At 36.7% G+C, this 14351-nt stretch overlaps 1 protein-coding gene across 1 annotated transcript; it reads right to left on the minus strand.

Moving 5' to 3' along the window:
- Window positions 1–1157: 1157 nt before the first annotated feature.
- si:dkeyp-117b11.1 (B-cell linker protein) lies at window positions 1158–8573 on the minus strand. The gene is made up of 16 exons (XM_042421195.1): window positions 8559–8573; window positions 7610–7703; window positions 7420–7484; window positions 7274–7325; window positions 7040–7141; window positions 6293–6321; window positions 5020–5056; window positions 4811–4865; window positions 4543–4573; window positions 4309–4342; window positions 4096–4201; window positions 3875–3912; window positions 3625–3668; window positions 3464–3532; window positions 2012–2170; window positions 1158–1842 (listed from the first exon to the last, which is right to left on the minus strand). Exons 1-16 carry the CDS (start codon window positions 8571–8573, stop codon window positions 1726–1728), a joined length of 1047 nt encoding a protein of 348 aa, XP_042277129.1. The 3' UTR covers window positions 1158–1725.
- Window positions 8574–14351: the final 5778 nt, after the last annotated feature.

Raw genomic sequence — 14351 nt, forward strand, 5'->3', positions numbered from 1 at the left:
TATGTTGGCAGGTCTGAGATTTATGTTTTGGCCACAGAGAAGGTGGTTTTACTCTTGACAGGAAGCAGGTGTAACCAACGACTGCTGGTCAGTTGCCACACACTCACATACACACACACGCACACACACTCTCACTGTCTCAGTGAAAACCACAAACCCTCAGCTCACCACACTGACCCTTACTGGTGAGGACTCATCACAAATGGAGGTTTGACAACATGCACTTTGTTAGTAGTGAGTTTACTGAAACAGTTTCATCAAACATCACACAACACACAAACTTCATAATGTATTTAATCCTTTAGGTGAACCCCACATGCCACAGAACCCCACGCCGGGGTCAGTTATAGCGTCGAGGTCACCTAAACCAGTTTAACTGATAGTTACTGGCCAACAACAGTAAATCTGAGGAAAATATCAAACAAAAATGGTTAAAAAAGAAAGAGAATATAAATATTTGAAGCATTACGACTTTGGGCCTGAACAGACACCCATAACATTCATTATACTAAAAATTAAAGTCATTAAACTAAACTGAAGGGAAAAGATACACACCAAATCTGTACTTGTGACCGAAATTAAAATTACTTAATTCATGCAGACGTTTATCTCAAGGGTTCATCACACACAGCTGTAATAATGGAAATAAGCAGGAAGCACCAAAGTGATGGTGAAGATTTAAAGGACAGGTTTCACAGTCTGCCTTAAAACAACAGTTTGGTGCCCAAATGAACACTGAAACTGTTTTTTTTTCTTGCCGTAATCATTCCTCCTGCTCATACTGACCATTAGAAGATCCCTTCATAATGCACTTACAATGTGAGGGATAGGAGACAAAATCCACAATCCTCCTTCTGTGCAAAAATGAGTTTTATCTGAAGATAATATGAGGTTTCAGCACTCTGAGTTAGTCAAATAAAGTGGATATCTTCCACAGTTACAGTCTTTTTAGTAAAAAAATTCCCTCTTTGTGTCTCGACAGACAGTGTTTTCCTGTTCAGCGGCAGTGGAAGCCTCATATAAGCTACAAATAAGCTTTAATATATTTTTGCACAGAAGGAGGACTGTGGATTTTGTCCCCCATTACTTACATTAAGAGTGTATTATGAGGGATCTTAATGGTCAGTATGAACAGGAGGAATGATTGCAGCAAGAAAAACATGTGTCAGTGTTCATTTGGGCACCAAACTGTTGTTTTAAGGCAGACTTAAAAAATTGTGAACCTGTCCCTTAAAGATGCAAATCAATGATCTCGTGGATTGACATCTTATTACAGCAGAAATATACTGTTTGTATGTTAAACAGTCAATGAACAGACAGCTATGACAGTGGGAGCATCATTTCTTCATCTGGAAACATCCAGACTGAGTGACAGTAACACAGTGACACATTTTCCTTTTCACTAGAAAACAATTAAACTTGTGCAATTGTTGCTAAACTGATGACATGGTGCAAAACAGGAAAATTGCCTCGTCAAACAACAGAACTTGATGATTTCAGAGGTTTATGTTTTGGATTTATACTGTTTTCAACTCTCTTACTCTGCTTATACAGTGTTTCAGTGCATTGAATGGTTGCAGCGTCTATTTCAATTTACCAATAACATAAAGACTGTGTGACTGATTTCATAGAGTTGTAATTACACTTACAGAATCTCCAGGTGGGAAACTGTGCAATTATCCTCATATGACTATTTGAAGGAAGCATGAGAGAGGTTCTGTAGTTTTAAGGGCGTGCAGGGTGAGTTAAATACGCCATGTGCTTGGCCTGGCTCTTGCTGTCAATCAGACACAGCTGATTATTCTTGTGGTGAGTTATCATCTCGTCCAGACTGGTGAAAATCTGAGAGAGTAGGAGAAAGACAATGAGAGAGAGATGGATCAAAAATTCTTATAACTGAAAGGTGCAATCCTTTCCCTTCATAATTCTGTCTCTTCTTCTCTTTTTCCTTCCTTTCTCTCTTCTTTCAGTATGCCACTATTTCTCTTAATCCTGCCCATTTTGGCCTCACCTCTTCGTTCTTCTTGCCCTCCTTTCCCAGGGCGTAGCCTTGTGTCTCCCCCAGGAATCGGATGGGAATGTTGTACACCTTCTGCTGGTAGAGCACAGCGAGGGTGTACGGCTGGCGGGCGTTCTGGGCCGAGCTGTGTCGGATGAGGAAGGCGCCGTCCTTCAACAGGGAAAGAAAAAGTGAGAGAAAAACTAGGAAAATCTAAGCAAAGTGGGTGCAAAGAATAGGATGTAAAAACGTGATGGAGACAAAAAGTTTGGGAGTCTTGATAGAAAAATAAGGGTTTGTATAAATATACAAAGTAGGTGGGGAAAAAATGGGGTAGCACTTTACATTTCAGCTCAGTAAAAACAAGGTAATAGTGGGTAATATTTACATAATAAAGAGGTAATAATAAAGTAAGTAAAGTAAAGTAAAGTATATAATATTAGAGTTAATTTTTTATAACAGGGTGATAAGAGGCCAAAAACAAAGAGGTAATAATGTGGAAGCACATCTAAAGATAAAAATAAAGCAAAACTATTTAGTAATAGCACAGTAACATTTTGGGAACAATACAGTAACCTGCTGAAAATAATAAGTTTACATCATAATTTGATTTAAAATGGTACTGTGGTGACATTAATGGGGTTATAACCTGATAATAGTTGGGTAGTATGGTTCATATTTTCAAAATATTATGGGCTACTATCAACATAATACCTATATAAATCGCATGATAATTCAGTATTACCTGATATCAAAAGGGAATGTTTGGAACATAAGGGAGGAGGAATTTCAGCACCATAATCAGGTAATTTTCACTTCCAAGAATTGTAATGTGTTTTCTTACAGGTTTTACACTGATAGTATCCCATAATCCACATGAAAATATGAACCATACTACCCAATTATTATTAGGCTATTACCCCATTAATGTCACCATTTTACCATTTTAAATCAAAATATGATATAAGCTTATTATTGTTCACAGTATTGTTACCAAAGTGTTACTGTGCTATTACTAAACATTTCTGCCTCATTTTTATCTTCGGATGTGTTTCCGCATTATTACCCGTTTGTTTTTGTCCCTTTATTACCCTGCTACAAAAGTCTAATATTACCTAGTTATACCCATTATTAATACCAAGCTATTGCCTATTAATTTAGTAATTATCATCATATTACTTTTTTATTATCTCTTTATTATCAAAATAATACCCCATTATTACCAAGCTGGAATGCAACATGCCACCAAAATCCCAGTGCCTAGGAGGTGTCTGACTCAGGTTTGACTTTTAATTTAGGTTTGAGTGTCAGCATAAGGACACACATGCACATAAACATGCAGTTAATTCCTCTATTGTCTGTGCAACACCCTGCCCTTCCCTAAAGCCTTTGAGTTTGCTTGTACTTGACCCTGCTGACCGTTCATTTCACCATGATATGAAACATAAAAACTGTTTGGTTTACCTTGTTGACTCGCAGTAAGAGATCCTCGGCTGTCTTTCTGTTACAGTCTCCAGCAAACCACTCTTTAACCTGTGATACGACATAAACATATATATATATAAATAAAAGTTATTTAAACCAGCACTCACTAACTCGTGTTATATTTCTGTGCAGGGTCATACCTCATTCCCTGCTTGTTTGGTAGCCCTCATACCACCAGAGGAGGCTTAGAACAGATAGAAAACATGTCATGTGTCAAGTGCAGGTTTGGGAAATCCATATTTGGCAGCAGCCAGATGGTAAAAAGTATGATCCATGCAATGTTGGGATTACATTACAGGAATAATCTAAGCACACCCCGTATGATCTCAGTCATCCCTCAGGATTTAAAAAAACCCCTCTTTTTATTTTTTATTTTTAATTTGAGCTTACCCGCAGGCTTAGTGTCTGCCATGGGAGGATTTGGAGGGCTGAAATAAAGACAAAAAGGCTAACATTATACACTTGTAGTATATGCATGCACTTTCTGATGGGGTCAAGTGAAAAAACAAGCTGGAAATGAATATAAATCGTTACATTTTACCACTTTTAAACTCTGTCTGTCTTCAGTTGGTTCATTACAGATGTATTACATCTCCCAATCTGCCTCTTACCTGGGCTTAGCTTCCTTCAGGTTTGCAGGCAGAGGGGGCTTAACACTGGGAGTCGGTGGAGGGAATTTGGTTGGAAATGTGGCGCGTCTTGCTTCAACTGAAGGACCTACAGAGGCAGGATATGTTGCGCTTCATTAACATGATCAAAAGGATTGTTTTTTTATGTCAGAAGGTGCTTTAATGATGTATGAGTAAAGGTGATGTTGTCTTTACCTTTTACTTCATTCAAAGAAGGCAAGAGTGAATTCTGAAAGGCAGGAAAATACATGTTACTGCTGTTATTAAAGCTGCTGTGTCATACTGACAAGTTGAGCTTAATTTCCTGAAAGAAAATTTTCCTTTCTAACTCAGCCTGCATCATTCAGATAGTCTTGCTTATAAAAAAAAAAAAGAGCTTAGCATAAGAAAATGATAAGACTAAGTGCTGAGATGAATAGACACACTCACTGACTTAGCTCTGGGAACTGGAGGCTTCATCCTGCAGATAGAGTGAATGTTCAATTTCATTGCATGTTTAGTATCAGGAATTTAAAAACATCACCACTATTGTATATCTCCCACATTTGCATTTAGCTGGAAAAGAAAACTGACATTGTCTGAAGGGAAATGGAGTATGAAGGCATGCAGACAGATTATATCACACATCAGTTTTGTCAGTTACGTCACATCAGGTTAGTGTATATCAACATGTTCAAACAGGTTGACGGGCACCTACATGGGGATGGCAGAAGGAGGCATCCTCATTGGACCACGAGGGCCAGGAGAGCAAGCTGAGGAGCAATAGGGAAGGAAATTATCATTTATATTAGACTCATATTGACACAATCTGGAAATGACATCTCCAGATTACCAATAATTTTGAATTCATGCAAATTTTTAATTGACATCTTTGAGTTATTTTTTGTGAAGTGTGATGCAACCTACCAGCTGTTGGTTCTAAATACAGGTCGTCATTATCTTCCTGAAACATAAAAAGACAAATATTGTTCATTGCCGGTAAACAGAAACACAGTAAATTGTTTGGCACACGGCAAGTTAGGGAGAATTTTTGGGTTCATTAACTACAGAAATTGTATGACAACGGCAAAAATCAGTCAAAATGGATTTCTCATGTTAAAAAACATTTGTGAGAAATGTGGGTCATCATATTTATGGCACAATGATGGACGTAGCAAACAATGTGTGGGACACACGCACATGTTTCTTTATGAAGTGCTGAGTCCAAAAAACAAAAAAAACACTTTCTATTCTTCGCAGCTCTGTAGGATGCTTCCTTAATAAATATTCTTCTTTATTACATATTAGATGGAGTAAAAAAGTTCAACTTCTTGAGCTTCTCCATCAGGTATGGAGGCAACAGTGATGGACATATTTATCCAGAATACACTGAATTTCAGGTTGATGTCAGACTCAAGTAGGATCTTCAGTTTATGACAACCCTCAGTGTAATAAATGTTAAAGACTGATTTTGTTTTTGTAAAGAATTTAGTTTTGTTTATCTCTGTGTGCAGAACTAATCTGTTTCAATTTAGATTTCAATTTAGATAAGGTAGTCACAATCTGCCAATTTCAAAGACAAGATATTTAAGTGATTATGTCCAAGACCATGTACTTTATGAGTTTGTAAGAGGAAACAGGTGCGCTTCTCCTGCACTGAAATTCAGTCAGGTGCTCTGATCTTTAAAGAAGCAGTTTATATTCTCCAGAACAAAGTAAGAAAAAACGTGGTTCTTTTTGCTGTTTTTTTAACTATGGAGTACCACTTTTTTCCTGACTTTGTTCTGGAGAATACACTGTAGACCGTGTACTTCGTGTTTGATGTCAAAATGATAAGTATCATTACAGTTTGTCTAAACTTACAATAAATTAAATGGTAGTATAGAATTAATCCAAATGCTGTTAAATTTGACAAAATGTTCAATACTATTAATATCAGAAAGTCTGTAAAAAAAATACAAAATACAAATGTTGCTCTTGTTTAATTGTTTATTTACTTATCATTTTCATCCCTATTGTGTTGTATTTGCCCGTTACTGAATATCAGGTATCGCTGTCTGCTTACTTTATTTTTGTTTCTTTTGAATTTTATGTGTAACTATGTCCATATACCTGCTTGAAGGGTCATCAAGGAATAAATAAACATATAAAAACATAAAAAGTCTACATGGGAAAGTTAGCTACCATCAGTTAAACTCACCTGTTCTTCATTTGGATCCAGATACACATCTAAAATACAGAAAGAAAATACTTGAAGCAACATGTGTATTGATGGCTAATACTTGAAGAAAGTTGTGTTGCGGTGATGAAATGAGCCCAAAACTCTACAACTGTCTACTGTATGAGAATAGATCGCACAGTCAAATCAGTCAGTCTGCTGGTCAGCTAAAGATAGTTAAACGAATTACCTCACCTTTTAAATGTCTTAATTTTGACTACATCTGTTCTGCAAAGAGATTATTGTGGCCTTTACCGCAGATTATTTTGCAATTACTCTGCTAATAAAGTGTGTGGCAGCTCAGTGACACTAGGTGGCACTATCATTGTAGGATTCATTCATGGTGGCAATCTCTGCTGCTTAACTTCACCACACAGTTCTTCTATTTATGTATCCATACCATACTGCTGCTGCTACTGCTGCCGAAAACATATGTATACATATTATATTACATATAATATGTCTTGACTGTGCATCATGAGGATTTTTCCTGGGAAAGATCTACAAGACAACAGGTGTAAAATCTTTAATGGAGTTGGTTTATCAGATGACTGTATTACTGTAAAACAAATATTTCTTTTAGTATATGTCATTATTTAAACACTTAAAAACTCATTCAAGCTTTTGCCTTCCTCCCAGTCACCTGTCACAATCATTGGTCCTTCACAGGGTGGTGAAATATTTACATGAAAGAGTTATTTGTGTTGATAGTAGAAGTGATTACTGCACCTTCCTCGGTGTTGGGTTCAGGAACTGGAGCAGGAGCAGATCGGACCGGTGGAGGAGGCATCTTCTTTCTCCCAGGTTTGTCATTTCTGTTTACCTCAGGTGCTGTAAGGGAGAAGGATAGGATGTTGCCATTAAAACGATCAAGAGAGGTGGGGTATATAATCTGAAAATATCAATGAACAAAATCAGCAAATGATTTACAGCAAATGAAATGAGTTCTGCAGACTGACTCACGTTTCTTAGTGTTGAGATCAAAGTAGAACTCTTTAGCACGTTGATGAGGTTTCTGCATAACAGAGGGGAGATCATTTCATTACAACATCTTGAAAACTTGGATGTCTTGACAGATGCAGACTTACAGGATACTAAGCTGTAGTTACCAAAGCTTTCTGCCTGGGTGGAGGAGCAGCATGCCTTTGTGGAACAGCAGGATTGGACGTCCTTTCTAGAAAAAAGTGGCAACAAATAAAAAGGATTTTAGGGGAAAAGGTGCTTTTTTACAGGGATTTGCACAGTTTTACCCTATAACCCCATCTTTTCTGTAGTAAAGACTCAGTGCAATGTTGTTACCCAGATAAACGTCTTCTTCCACTTGTCTCTGTGGGACTTTCACAGCCGGACGCTCACAAGGAGGCGCTTCATACGTGTCACCTTCCTCTTCATCCTGCCAGAAGTAAATACAAAGTGTAGTTATGTTTCAAAGGTGCTGGCATGTAGCATTATAACAAAAAGTCACATTGACCCTAAGATTTGGAATATGAACATACAGTACTGTGCAAAAGTTTTAGGCACCTTAGATGTCTAGATTCTTATCCATTATGCAATACCATCAAGGAGGTGTCTGATCGGACCCAAATTTATTCATAACATGACAATGACCCCAAGCATACAGCTAGAGTTATAAAGAACTATTTTCAGCGACAAGAAGAATGATGAGTCCTGCAACAGATGGTATGGTTTGGCCCCCACAGAGCCTTGATCTCAACATCATGGAGTCAATCTGGGATTACATAAAGAAGTACCTGAGATGGCCTAAATAATAAATCCACAGAAGAACATTCTTTCTCCAGGATGGTTACAACAACCTACCTGCAAGTTACCGTGAAAAACTGTGTTAAAGTGTACCGAGGAGAACTGCTGCTGTTTTGAAGGCAAAGCTGCTCACAGCAAATATTGATTTCATTTAGGTTTCTGCTGTTTACTCAACTTTGTAAGGAGTTAATTGATAAATTAAAACAATTCATGGCAATGTTTTTGTAAGCATTCTCACTTTACTTTTAGTGCCTAAACCTTTGCACAGTACTGCATAAGAATATCAAAGTGTTTCAGTCATATGAAACCAAAAAAAAAGTGGAAGTTTTATTTCTTCATTTTACAGTACACTGTGTGATTGAGGAAATGTTCTTTGTACTGTAAATTTTGGAAAATTACGTGAGAGAGCAACTGAAAACTAAAAAGATTATCTTCCTAAGTAAAGCAAAAGAAAAGAACATGCCAGATAGAGCAATGAGGGACATACCGCAATATCCTCCATGAAAGGAGGCACCACAGTTTATAGGAGATGTGGTAACAATATTATAAGAATGTGATAAATAATTTTAAAAATGTAGAACCTTTAATGACAAAACCCGTAAAAGCACAAATCCAAAAACTTGTTGACTCTCTGTACTCACAAACTCATCCTGTGGCCATCCAAACCCTGCATTGTGAAAAAGATAAACAGTCAATACATTTGTAATCAAGTAAAGAAACAAAGTGAAGAAGCGTCAAAATCAAAACATTTTTCTTCTGAGGTGAAGTTTTATCACCTTTTCTTCTGGGTGGAGCCGGAGGTCCGCTGTGCCTGAGAGGAAGAGCAGATAAAAGACTCAAACAAAACGTTCTGCAGCACCATGAGCTTCATGCATCGTAAAACAACAGAAGCACAAATCAGGGTTTGCTTTTGTTCACAATACTTACAGGTTCTTCAGTTTTCCAAAGAAGCTCTGAAAAACACAGAAACTTAGATTAACATTTTTAAGCTGTGTCAATGTGACACAAGCAAATGACTCTGAACTGGATGCCTGCTTTTTAATCATTTACTTTTAGTCAAACATTATCAGTCAGCATCATTATGAGGTGTGAGTCAGTAGTTGCTCTTTGGCGAAGGTCACACTGATGGACAGTAACGCTTTATTTAGGTGATTTACATAAAAAAACACCTAAAGTACAAGGTTAACACTTAATAAAAGGTTTATAACACATTCTATCATGGTATAATGTATAATGGACGTTTTCAGCATTTATTTAATGTAACTGTCAATAACTGTAATTCCTCCTATGAAGCAAAGTAAGTGGCGCAAAGATATATAAGTTGCAGTATACAAAGACTATCTATCTTGTACTCAACACTATATAAAGCAGTTAAAATTGGCTCCACGTCAACTGGCTATAACATTAAAATGCTGCTTGCATGTTAATACATCAGTAATAATAATACGACAATATGATAAATAAATAATAATAATAATGATATGTGATTTAACCTTTTTATGATTGTTAGATTTGCCTTGTTGGGCTTTTGTTTTGTTGTTGTTTTTTTCGGTTTTATGTGATTTTAAATTTAAGTTTTATTGTTGCCGTCTATGTGTGCATCCCAGGAAGACCAGCAACCACTTCCTGAGGATCCAAATAAAGAAAAATGAATACACAGCATACAATAATATCACAAAACATGCACTTGTGAGTTTAAAGCTGTGTTTAAAACTCACTTTATATGAGTGCAATAATGTGTATTATTCATGCATTCGATAATTGTTTACATCATAGCTGTAGATGCTTCATAGGAGGAGTTATAGTTGCTGACAAATACATTTCTAACAACTGAAACATATCCTTAAATCTGCTTATAAGTACATTATATTGTGTTATAATGCACTTATAAGCAGATATTAAGGTACTCTCTAACTGCTGCTACAGTTATTTAGTGATCAATGCTGTTTTGAAGTAGGAATATAATCAGTGAAATCACAGAAAAGTTCATCTGCGGGGATGTGACTGAGGTTGGCAGGTGGAGGCGGAGATAAACACACACATCAAGTGAAATCAGGAAGTGGAGTGACAGTATCTGTGTTTTCCCACACTGCCAGGTCTCAGCCAGGCAACTGTAGAGGGAAGTGCTGATGTAAAGTAAATGACTACAAACGGAAAGACGGGGAGAGAGTGGGGGAGGACTGCATCAGTTTCTCTCTCTCACACATTGGCACATTTGTATTTACACTCACACACACTGTTACAGTTGATAAATGATGAGCAGGTGAGAGGTGATTAAAGAGGACGAGGACAACTACGTTACTGTTCTGCTATTTATGACCTTTTTCCACACGCAGTAATTCCAAAAATATCTGCATTTTTAAGGCCTGATCAAGTTACAGAGACAATGCTCTGCTTTGTGTCGATCACAGTGTTGAAGCGCTCTCAGCAGTAACTTCTCTCTGATGGGAAAACATTAATCTACGTGTAAAGTCTCAGTGAAAAGAGTTCAAAAGAGTTGCCACCAACAGGAGGAAAAGGAAAAAGTCACGTAACCATGAAGTGAAATCTGATGCAAACAAGGGCAAGAAATTCAAATTTTTCACTATTCACACAATAGAAATAGTGTATCTGTGTTATCACAAGTAATTATATTAGACATGATTTAAAAAATCATTAATTACTGTAATTTTTAATTTTTATTTTTGACAGAGATATTAAGTCTTCCTACATACTCTTGTTGTGTAACAGTAATCAAGTTTGGAAACGTTTTGTACAAGACAACAGAGGTAAAGTTGTACAAAATGATCCTCATCTACATTAAACTGTAAAATTCATCAGAATCAGAGACACAGAAAACCACAAAGTCTTCTCTGTTATCTGATTAATTACATTTTTTACCCAAAATATCATCTTTACATGAAGCACAGCACCTTCCAGACTACTGCGTGTTCATGTTTACTGAGTTAGTTTCTGAAATGTATTATAGGGGCCTGATAGCAGCATCGTTGACCACAAAAGAAACAACAAACTTTTTCTCAAATAGGGAAACTACTTCAAATTTGACTACAAGCCAAATATGAGATGCATGGCATGCCATATACAAATATGCAGTGTAACTGGCACAAATAATCTATGCATATGTGTGTGTCTGCTAAATTTCCAATTTATTTGAATTTTATATCTAGAAAACATTAAAGTATTACAATTACTGAGTAAAATGAACAGATAGAAGCTACACAAACCTTCAAAAGTGCACATTAAGAATAGCATCTGTGAGTCAGTTTTGTCAGAGTTAATTAATCGAATTCCTAATCAGTTACACTGAAAATATGTTAAAGTTTAATTCAAGTTAAAGTTTCAGACAACTTTGATCTGTTTTACAGTAAAGCAGCTTTGTTGCACTGATGCCTGTAGATGTGTTTACTTTCAGTTTATCTGCAAACACTAGCTGCCAGCGTTATTTTTACTGTTTGCCTTCACACTCCCACACAATTACAACTTTAACAATGTCGCTGAAATCCAAGGAAAAAACATTGAAATGAAAGTAAATACAAGGAAGGTTTATACGGGACTCAGCCGCTACTGTACAGTACAAAAACTCTGCCATCAACAACACACGCTCACTTCCTTCTCACTCCACCCAAAGTTAACACAATCTAAACCAAAATATGACAAAAAAATAAGGTAGTACATTACCATTGTCATGATTTAGGGTCGAGTCTCACAGCTCAAGTCATGAGGAAATGTCTTTGTTTCTGTTCTTGGATGCAAATGGTTTTAAAGATTGAAAGCGAGCGATACAGAGAGAATGTGAAGAGCGGCTATAAATGATCTCATTTGCATTTCCTACCTGTGTCAGACAGGCAGCCTCACCTGCTGCTGAACTGTCTGCCTACAAATGAGCTGCAGCTGCTGTACAGCTCATACACGACTCTAAATCTCCCTACAGGAACCTGCTAATGACCATGTAACCAATTGAATTTGATGTCATATGTTGCAACTGGTATATAACGTCTCTTTTGTATTCCAACTACCACCAAACGGGGGAAATTAATTATTAACATTGAATGCAAACACAAGCCATCAATGACGCTATTAAGTTGTCATTACATTAAAAAACTCAAAAACTCCCTTGTATCCACACGCAGAGTTTATCTTACACCTTTAAAACTACAAGCAGTGAGTAATAAGTGTGTGCAGATGGCACTTAAACCGAAACAAACAATCTGCTACTGTGTATAGGTTTTAACACCAGCCCAGAGTGTTTTCACTTCATTATTCAACTTTGGACATTGTTCCCATGCCAGATGAATTGTGGATATATCAGTATGGTCAGCCAGCCTTACTGCTTCAAGAAATCACTTGAATGAAAGTCATTGTATGATTTGTGATGTAGCTAGTTGTAGATTTCACAGAATTTTATATGGAAATGTGAACGTGTGAGAAAAGGAGCCATAACAATTATGTGTGATGGTTTATTTCCAACATGATGACAGAACTTCCAGTGGTTGAAATTTAACGTCATTCAAAGGCTGATAAACTGAGCAAGTTCAACTCTGTCTTAAAACAACAGTCAGGTGTCTATATGAGCAGTTAAAGGATTTCCTCGCTGTAATCATTCCTCCTGTTTATATATATATTAAAAGATCCCCTTCAAATGTGCTTTCAATGTAAGTGATGGGGGGCCAAAATCCACAGTGTGTCCACACAGTCATTTAGCACAAAAATGCATTTAAAAGTTTATCTGAAGCTTGTATGAAGCTTCAGCAGTCTGAGTTAGTCATATCAAGAGGATATCTGCCACATTTACAGTCTTTTTAGCATCAAATTCACTCTGTGTTTCCTTGTTGAGCTGCGGTAGAAGAATAGTAACAAAAAGAGGGACTGCAACTTTGAAAGATATCTACTTCATTTGACTAATTTGGACGAGTGAAGCTTTATATTAGCTTCAGATAAACTAAACAGATACATTTTTGTGCAGGAGGCTTGTGGATTTTGCCCCCTATCACTTACATTGTAAGTGCATTATGAAAGGATCTTCTAATGGTCAGTATGAACAGGAGGAATGATTACTGCAAGAAAAACCCATTTCAAAATTCATTTGGGCACCTGATTGTCATTTTAAGACAGACTTGAAAAATTGTTAACCTCCCCTTTAATATGACTTCTACTTTAGTAATCCTTGACCTGTCTTGTTGTAATTTATCAGTGAATTACTTAAAGACAATAAAGCAGTGGTTCCCAAACTTTTTTAGATCATATGCATGAAAAAATAGTGAATATGTATTTCTTTAATGAACCTACTGGGGTATCTCTCCTTACTGTTACTATGACAACCACGAGTTGTCATTAGCTGAGGTGTTACTGGATAATAAACATTTACAATACAGTATTTTTTTTTTCTGTCTCCCTCCAGACTATCAACTGTCCAGTAAAAACAAAAATACCACACAAAAAAAGCACAAGCACACAAGATTTATTCCAAATATTTATTATTTATTTATTGACGAAGCAGTATGTTGCCAGAGGTTGTGGTTATAATGGCGGAGACAATAAATTATTACACTACAGTACACACATTACAACACATATTTAAGTCTCTATAAAATAATATAAAATACACATAAATATTAATTTAGTACAAAACATCTAAAACCTAGTTTCCTTTGAGAGTCTATCACATTGCAACCCAAGAAAGACAAACTGAGAGTAAGAAGATGAGCTTTGCAGTCAACAAGCAGTTCAACGTAGAACAGAGAAAACACCCCCCCAGTTATTTTCAATATAAATTCAATATACATTACTGTATATTTTGTACACGCTGGGCTCAACCCAGGTGTCTGGTAGACAAGTGCTCTGGAAGTCGGATACAAAATTACAGCGATTTTACTCCCTTTATAGTGAAGCTTAATGAACATGACACAGGTTTGAATGAAAACCTTCCCCTTAAAAGAGAGGAAACTGAAAAACAAACAAAAAACCCCAGCACAATCTGAACCAGCAGATAAGTTTTGTCATTTGGATGAAGGTACGGTATTCGAAGGATAGGCTCCCCTCCAAATGAACTTACAGTGGAAGTGATGGGGGACAAAATCTGCAGTTAAACAAAGAGTCAAATAAAGTGGATATCTTCCACAGTCACAGTCCTTTTAGTATAAAATTCCCTCTTTGTATCTCGACAGTCAGTGTTTTCCTGTACAGCTGCACAGTGGAAGCATTGTAACAAAAATATTGAATTTGGCACTAAACGGACTGTAACTTTGAAAGATATTGACTTGATTTGTCTAATTTGGACGGC

Source organism: Thunnus maccoyii, chromosome 9 (genome assembly GCF_910596095.1).
Source record: "Thunnus maccoyii chromosome 9, fThuMac1.1, whole genome shotgun sequence".
In the NCBI taxonomy this organism is placed as follows: domain Eukaryota; kingdom Metazoa; phylum Chordata; class Actinopteri; order Scombriformes; family Scombridae; genus Thunnus; species Thunnus maccoyii.